This window comes from Culex pipiens, chromosome 2 (genome assembly GCF_016801865.2).
Source record: "Culex pipiens pallens isolate TS chromosome 2, TS_CPP_V2, whole genome shotgun sequence".
Classification (NCBI taxonomy): Eukaryota; Metazoa; Arthropoda; class Insecta; order Diptera; family Culicidae; genus Culex; species Culex pipiens.
The window spans coordinates 86,577,390-86,586,029 of record NC_068938.1 but is presented as its reverse complement, the minus strand read 5'-3'; the positions used below and the strand labels follow the sequence as shown (position 1 = coordinate 86,586,029).

The 8,640-nt window shown below is 37.4% G+C and overlaps 1 protein-coding gene across 1 annotated transcript; it reads right to left on the bottom strand.

The window, feature by feature from the left end:
• Window positions 1-2,542: 2,542 nt before the first annotated feature.
• LOC128093106 (tigger transposable element-derived protein 4-like) lies at window positions 2,543-8,112 on the bottom strand. The gene has a single exon (XM_052708814.1). It carries the CDS (start codon window positions 7,731-7,733, stop codon window positions 6,630-6,632), a length of 1,104 nt encoding a protein of 367 aa, XP_052564774.1. The 5' UTR covers window positions 7,734-8,112; the 3' UTR covers window positions 2,543-6,629.
• Window positions 8,113-8,640: the final 528 nt, after the last annotated feature.

The window sequence follows — 8,640 nt, the reverse complement described above, 5'->3', positions numbered from 1 at the left end:
TATATGACCCATCAGGCCTTAAAGGGTTAAAAGATGATTTTCAATCGCTCCGGAAAGTTTCATGAATATATTTCATTATTAAACTAAGTAAGAGACGATTTAGGCTCATAATTATGCCATGCTCAAATAACTTTTTTTTTTTTTTTTTTTTTGGGAGGGTGGTCCAGCCGCACATCGTTGATGTTGAAACCTCTAAACTGGGCCCTCGTCCTGTCACGTCCGTCAGTAGTCTTGTCGTACATTACAACTAGAATCAGATCTGCCAATGAATTAGTACACTTCGACCAAATAAACACTGACGCTGTATGGATCTGACTCTAGAATAAATGCACAGTTGTGTGTTATTCATAAGTCCAACTTATTCAATTATTCATTTGCTAACTACTTTGGATTGAAAATATAAATTTTAATCTTAAATCCTCTAAACTTAATGTTCAAAACTAAACGTTCCTTTAACTGTTGTAGTACTACTTCTATCAAAAAAACAATAAAAATTTGTGAACTGATATACAAATAGGATAGAAATCGCGATTTGAAAAAGAAATGACCATTTACGTCAAAAGATCCGTAGTTCCTCGATTCGCAACAATGGTCGATACAACCATAATCCGAAAACCGTTAGTTCAACAGATCAACGAATTTTATCCGATATCATTACATTATTGATTGATCGAGACTCTATGAACAATTTGACATAAACGAATGCCTAGTATTCTACATCAATCAAAGTTTAATGACAGCATTACTCTAACTTAACAATTGCAACTAAATTTATCATCAAATAGATTTGGAAAGCATACAGATTTATTTTAAATGCTAATGCTAAGCAACAAATCAATTGTACTATCCTAAAGTCCCACCTAAATCCCACATTGTGATAGTGAAAAAGTCACAGAAGCAGCGGTGTCTTGTGCAATTGTGATATTTTCACTATCGGAGAACTACCTAGTTCACGAAGACAGCTTATCGGTCAACGCTTAAGCCCTGGGGCTGCGACAAAGCGAGTTCTCGTAGCATGAAGTGGTGTCCATAGTGCTTATAAAAAAGAATGTATACCCAAATTTTAACTAATGCACTAGGATCAAATCATGCCCCTTGACTTTACAAGGCCCAGGGAATTATGCCATGCTCAAATAACTGTCCAAATTTCGTGAAAGTTTTTCTCGAATCACCGATTTGATTTACGAGTGCCACAATACCTTTAGCACAGAGAACAGATGAACATCATTGAACGAACAGCATTCAAAAACGTGTGTAAAAATTCAAACCAAATTACGTTGAAAAGAGCTAGGGTGTGCACCATTAGGGTGGAATCGAAAATTGATTTTTTCAGCAACACATTTTTTGGGTCCCTTTTAGGGTCCCAAACAACCTCCCAAAATTTTGGAGCAATTGGTTAAGCCCACGATTGGCGCAAAGCGAATGAAATTTGTATGGAAATTACTATGGGGAAACATGCGTTTTCACATTTTTGATTCTACAAAATTCATGTTTTATTATTTTATGAAACTAACACCGTAAAAGTATGGTGCTAAATTGCTTCTAACAAAAGTTACAGATCGTTCAAGAGATTTTTCATATTTCATTTCGAAATACTCGGAAAAAACATACTTTTTGCCAACACTGCCAAGTCAAGCGGAATCTTTCAAAAAAATACAGTCGACTCTCTGGCTGTCAATATTGAAGGGACCGTCGAGGAAAAGAGTTATCAAATTATAGAACCAGTGCGAAATGAGTACTAGATTAAAACTGTAAATTAGCAAAGTGGAGTACAGCTGTCAGCAAAACAAAGTCAAAGGTAATTAATTGTTTAGTTAAATCTTCGATGTATTCTTAGGTCGCATTCAATTATAAATAAAACTGCTTCTAATTTTGTGAATAATAAGCTTAGTTATTTTATTTAATCGTTCATAAATTCAGAAAGCAACAACAATAACAAATCGATCAGTACTTCTGCTGAAGAAACTGTTCAAGCGCATAGTAAATTCCAAACATTTCAGCAGGAACATTTTCAGTAGCCGCCAGAATGTTGTTCATAGCGCCCAGCGTGTTACGAACCATGCTGCTGGTCACTTCCATTGGCTGTTGGGGGTCGGCTTCCGTATCTTCGACGTCTTCCCCGTTTACTGATTTTGGCTCAGTAACGAATTCGAGAATGTCGTCGTCCGACATCAGCTCAGCAGTGGTCAAATCGTCATCAACATTGCAATACGCCGAAAATGAGACACCTTCGGACAAGTGCGCCATCATATCATCTGTAATGGTGGGAAGATCGTCCTGGATGTCTTCATTCCATTGTTGATCAGCATCCGGACAGACGAATCCGGCTTTGGCGAAGCAATTGGCGATAGTGGACGGTTTCACGTCCGCTGCCCAATTCCTGGACATGCACTTTATCGCATCCAGAACGGTTATGTCGGAGAAATCCTTTAAATAAGTTAAAGTTAAATAAATTTTTTTTTTCATTCAATATTTAAAAAAAATACCTTTTTCTGCTCCATTTCATCCAATCTGCGCTTAACCAAAGAGTAGCGATACCCAAGTAGCAATGCGCAACATGCTCAAATTGACTAAGTTCAAAATAAGTTGCAACAAGGGATCAGAAAGCTAAGCTACAACAATCTTATATTTAGATGCCAAATATGTCACAACTATGTTTCAGCTACGTTTCCTCAGTGAAGCATCGTTTTAGACTCGAAAACAAATGCTCTTGAAATAATAGCTATTGCAACGTTTTCGCAACAAAAATATAACAATATTTAAGAAAGCAGAGTTTAGTCGGAAGCTTGAAAAGAAAAATGATTGAGTGTTCGCGGATTTTTTTTTTAAATATTTTTCCAACTGGAAAGTTTCGTTTGTGTATTGCGTTTCCTCCAGAAAGGAATCTTTCAGTACGGCCCGTTTCAAAACCCAGCGGTCGCAATGCAAGGAAGAAACTGAAAAACGCTCGGAATGACGAGGACGGAATGGACCATTCATTCCCCATCGGATAGATCACCAAGCAGCAGAAAAACAGAGGTTTCCGGAGCATACCGGAACCGAAGATTAAGAACCGGTTCCAAAACAGGAGCAGGACAAGTTAGGACAGCACAACGTCCGGAAAGAGAAGCAGAAGCAGCTGCTGTGCGACGACAATTTCTAGAAGAAACAAAACCGACCTAACCGACAGATGCACTTTGTCGTTGTGAGATCTGCACTGGAGGAACAACGTTTGAAATCGGTTGATTACCGCGTGCTACATTTGTAAATCAGAAGCAACCAATGTATATATGATAACTTTCTATATTTTGAATAAAAGTAACATAAACCTACAAAGAAACTAGTCTAAAACACGACAATTTTTGTACTTCTATGTCTGGTTGTATACACCTTGTGGTTGACTTTTTCAATTTGTTTTGTTTGACAGCTCTAGCACAAAGCAAATTTGCAGGAGCTGGGTTGTTGCGGTGGACACATAAATACAACGTTAAAATAACATTACCAAAAAAATGTGAAATTATTGTTGCCATTATGTTACCACAACATAACACAAAACAAAAGAAAGCTTGAAGTGTTTGCAACATATCTGAAACGTTTTTGCTACATTATCTGAATACAGCAAATATTTTGAATATTTGTTGGAACGGCAAATAACAGGGACGTAATTGGGAGGGATGAACGATAAACCTTTGTTATTGGACCAATTAATTGGCTCCAAAAATTTGAAAAATGATTTTTCTGCGTTTTGCTGTGGCAGTAAAACCATAGAAGGAACACACCAATGTCTTTTTATATATTATCGCGGGCGTTAATAATTAGAGTTCACGCGCGCTGATATGACCGCAGAAGAATGGCCGCATGACAGCCGCAGAACAAATTTTTGGCTGTTGTCAAAGGTTGCCTTTAGTTTTCTGCTGACTTTTTGGAAAATATTCAAAACAAATCAGGTTGACAGCCAAATCAACGCTGAATTTCAGTTCAACCTGCTGATTTTTACACAGCGGTAGTTCGGCGGCTGTCAGTCACAGCGATGGAGAAAAGAGATTTTATCTCGCAATAAGCAATATATATTTGAACGAAAATTGATTTTGCTACATAAAAATGTCATGTAAATTGATCAATGTTGTACCAGTACTTCCCACGAAATAAAAATGTAGCGTGACGGGACAACATCTGAAACTAGACTTTTAAAAAGCACACCAAAATTAGCGCTACAGTTGAGCATGTTAAATTTTATCGTACTTTTGCTATTCTACACATTGTCACAATTTGAAAAACGAACCTTGTGCTCCTTGAAATGAGGGAAATGGTTGAATTTTGAGTTTAAAGCAGCCTTTTCTTTGCGTCGGGACAACGAAAGAAGCAGATTTTAGAGCAGGGGTGCTCAAAGTTTTTGGAGGATGGGCCAAATTTGAAGATCAAATGAGCTTGCGGGCCAAATTTACAAAATAAGAAAATAAGACGGTTTAAACAAAATGTTTTTCACTGAAAGTACTTGTGTTTTCAATTTAAAAAAAATTATAGTATTTTTATAATTCGAAAATGATGACATGTAATCTGCAAAATTCATGTAACAGCGTAATTTTATCATTATATTAGGTGTGACTAATAAAAAATTGTTGAGAGCCAGAATTTCAACATTTCAACAAAAAAAAATGTTAGAAAATGTTTTAAGCACCCGTAAAGTTGAATTGCAATCATTATTTTCAAAAAATGTAATATTCGACAAAAAAAAACATTTTAGCAAAAAAACATTTAATCATCTATACATTTTGAATTGATTTCAGATGATTGCACTTAAATTTCCAGTTTTTGAAGTTTTTTGAAACAATATTTATGCCCATGATTTTTTGACCCAATTTTGATAATGGAGGGAGAGGAGGAATGTCGAAAAAAAAACTTTGTAAAATACTTGGAAAAGCCTTATTCCTCCGATGTCAACATTTTGTCTGCCTTATCCTGAAAGCCAGAATTTCCAAAAATGTTTGATGAAAGTTTTGATGATATTTACTAGAAGATTAGCATAAAAATGGTTTAATTAAGCCATTATTTTGAAAAAGTATAAAATCTCAGACCATTTTACATGATAATTCAAAACGGGTCCGCGGGCCACAAAAAATCACCTTGCGGGCCGCGCTTGGCCCGCGGGCCATACTTTGGTCACCCCTGCTTTAGAGGAAAAAAAACCCTTTCCCATTGAATGCAGGCCTTATTTGATCAGAACCGTTTGAAACAGGTTTGATTTGTCATTCAATACCTTTCAACTCTAAGTTGAGATAAAATTATGGTGTCTTCGACAAAGTTACTTAAATTGTCAGGCCCAACAAATTTTTAGGAGAGAAAAAAAAAAACCAAAAATAATCCTGAAAAGTTAGATTTTATAAAACATAGGATAATCGTAAACCACTCTTATCTCAACAAAGCCAAAAGTTGTTTTTTTCCTATTTTCAACAACTCTTATCAAGACACCAAAGCTCAAGAACAGCATCATTTTAGGAAAATCAATTTTCATTGAAATTTGCAATGTGGACCACTGTTGCAAAACTGATTATTTTGACCAAATACTCCCTAAAGCACTAGCATGCCCAGATATTCAAGGAAGGTGGGGCAATAGGGTGTAATATGATTGTTTGAAATAACAAAGTTGTCTAAATTTAGTGAGCACAGCAATTTTTCAGTTCTTTTTGGTGTCCTAAACAACTCCCCAATGTTTGGGAGCAATTGGTTTAGTCCTCATTTTGCGCATAGTGATTTATGATATTGTTAACTGGGACGAATCGGGACTACAGTCTGAATAGGGACATCAGTTTGTAGAGCACTTAAAAGCTTGAAGTTTGAAAAACGATACACTATTTTGGTTGTTTTGTGACCGTTATATCCGAAATTAACCAAAAATATCCAAATATTATGCATTCACAAGGCTACAACATCTGTCCCAATTCACCCTATTTGTCCCGTTTTACTCCAGATGACGGTACATATTTTAATTTATCCTTAGTTCCTAATGAAATAGAATTTAATAACAATCATTTACTTATAGCTCATTTCATGAAGGTTCCTGAATACAACCCTGCACATACGAAGCGCCATGATGGTGAAAGTAAAGAATGACTTTAATAATCAATTTACAGCTATTTAATCCAACTTTTTATAATTTTGGCATGATAATCGACATTCTGAGTAGCTTGAATAAGAACTCAGACACTTTTTACATATATCAGCTAACTTTTTTTTTAATATTGCCTTTGAAATTTTTCAAAAATAGATAGCAAATTTTAACAAGTTTGATGGCGCATGAAATAATTATGAGTAGAATGCAATTTTACTCGGTAAATTTGAAATGGCAATAGAAATAAACCTTCTATACATTCAACAAAACTGATTTTGTTTGTTGGGAAAGGAAAATAATGTGCGATCATTTTTCAAGACTTATCCATTTTTGTTTTGCAGCGATACAAAAGTGGAAACATTTTTATTTAGAATTTAATTACAAGTTTGTTGCGCTTGAAACCATTTCGGTTGCACGTTTCATTTCAAGCAACCCAAATTTTCAGCAATATGGTTACATATTTGCAATATATTTGTCACATTGTTGCAACACCATGATTTGACTACAGTGCATCAGAAACGTTGCTGTAACACGTTTACAACTATCTGGCGATTGTTGCCAATCGCTTCGTTGCAGTGCGCTTTTTTTGTCTCCAGAAGTGTTGCGTAAATGTTGCCACAGCAATTTTGGATTGTTTTGAATTAGTTGCAAATAAGGCTTGGCAACAGTAATTGCTACTTGGGTAGTAATGCTTAAGATTCTTTATGATTCCAAGGTCCAACGGTTGCAGCACTGAAGTCGCGTTGGGCGGGAAAAACTGCAAGTTGATGTTTATCAGCTTGTCTTGAAGGCGTTTGGGATGAGCGGTGCAATTATCGACAAACATCAGCACCTTCCGATTCTCTTCTCCAAACTTCCTGTCAAGATCGTTCAACCACTTCTCAAATATGAGTGAAGTCATCCAGGCTTTCGAGTTGCTCTCGTAAATTACGGGGAGAGATTTCACGTTTTTAAAACAACGCGGCTTCTTGCTCTTACCGATCACCAACAACGGTAACTTATCCGAGCCGTCCATGTTGGTGGCGCACAGGACGGTGATTCGTTGCTTGGAGTATTTACCGCCGTGGCACGCCTCACTCTGCATCGTGTAGGTTTTATCGGGGAGGCACTTATAGAACGAGGCAGTTTCGTCAGCGTTGTAAATGTCCTTCGGATCGTAGCCGCGAACCAGATCCGGCAGCGTTTTCTGCTTGAAGTCGTCGCACATGTTCGTATCAACGCTGGCACTCTCGCCACAGAGCTTCTTGAACGCAAGATTTTGCCGTTTTGCGAACTTTGAGAGCCAGCCGGCGCTTCCTTTGAACTCAGTAAAGCCGAGCTGACAGGCGAAATCCTTAGCTTTTTCACGGATCATGATCCCGGAAAGCGGCAGGTTGTTTTCCCGCGCTTGTTGGACAAACAGCTTCATGGCCTTTTCAAGGCGTTCGTTCGAGACGGCTCGTGGCTTTCGAAGATTGCCCTTGTCTTGCATCGCAATCCACTTCTCCTTGTTTTTGACGACAGTGGACACGGTGCTTTGAGGGACGCCGTAAGTTTCCGAGATTGCACCGATCTTCCAGCCAGCTGCGTGCTTTTCAATAATCTTCATCCGCTCGTGAACGGTCAAAACCGTTAGTTTCCTCCGAGTATCTGGCCGGGGCGACATTTTCGGGATAAGAGATGGAGACAACTTCGAACCGGAACACAGCACAAACGTCAAACTTATGTTCGTAAAACTTCGCTTCTATATAATCACATCATTGGAGGCCATGACACGTAACCATATCGATAGCCAGAATATAATTTTCATTCAATAATGTTCCTAGGGACCGTCGAGGAAAAGGGTCGTCGAACAAAAGAGAATATTGAGGAATGAAGAAAATCAAAGTATGCAAACTGAAGGGACTGAAAAATTTATTGACAGCAGGAGCAATATTGATATCGAGAAGATCGACAGCCAGAGAGTCGACTGTATAATTTATTTGAGGATTTTGGGTGCAACTTAACAAAATAATGTCTTCTAAACAATTCTTCACATCGATTTTAAGTAAGGTTAATCAAGATATAAGAACAACATGTCTGTTTTGCATTTAGTGGTTCCTTAGGCAATGTTGGCAGAAAGTTTGAGTTTCACTGATTATTTCAATACACTACTTTTGAAAACACTGTATCTTTTTTATGAAGTACTTTAGCACCATACTTTCTTCGGAAGAGTTGTTCAGGACATCCAGGGCTACACTTCTACGGTGTTAGTTTCATAAAATAATAATACATGAATTTTGTAAATTAAAAAATGTGAAAATGCGAATTTCCCCATAGTAATTTCCATACAAATTTCATTACTTGCGCCAATCGTGGGCTTAACCAATCGCTCCCAAATTTTGGGAGGTTGTTAGGGACCCTAAAAGGGACCAGAAAATGTGTTGCTGATTGGATTTTTATCATTTTTAATTTTCTCATATAACTAGATTCCACCCTAGTGCACCATCCGCCTAGATAGCGCCACTTTCAAAATCATGATGACCTACAGTAGCAGAACGTTGGACCATCCAATCACTGCCCAAAACATTCCT

What these genes read in the sequence shown, in the direction of transcription:
- LOC128093106 (XM_052708814.1), bottom strand. Translation starts at nt 7,733, where the DNA reads ATGTCGCCCCGGCCAGATACTCGGAGGAAACTAACGGTTTTGACCGTT.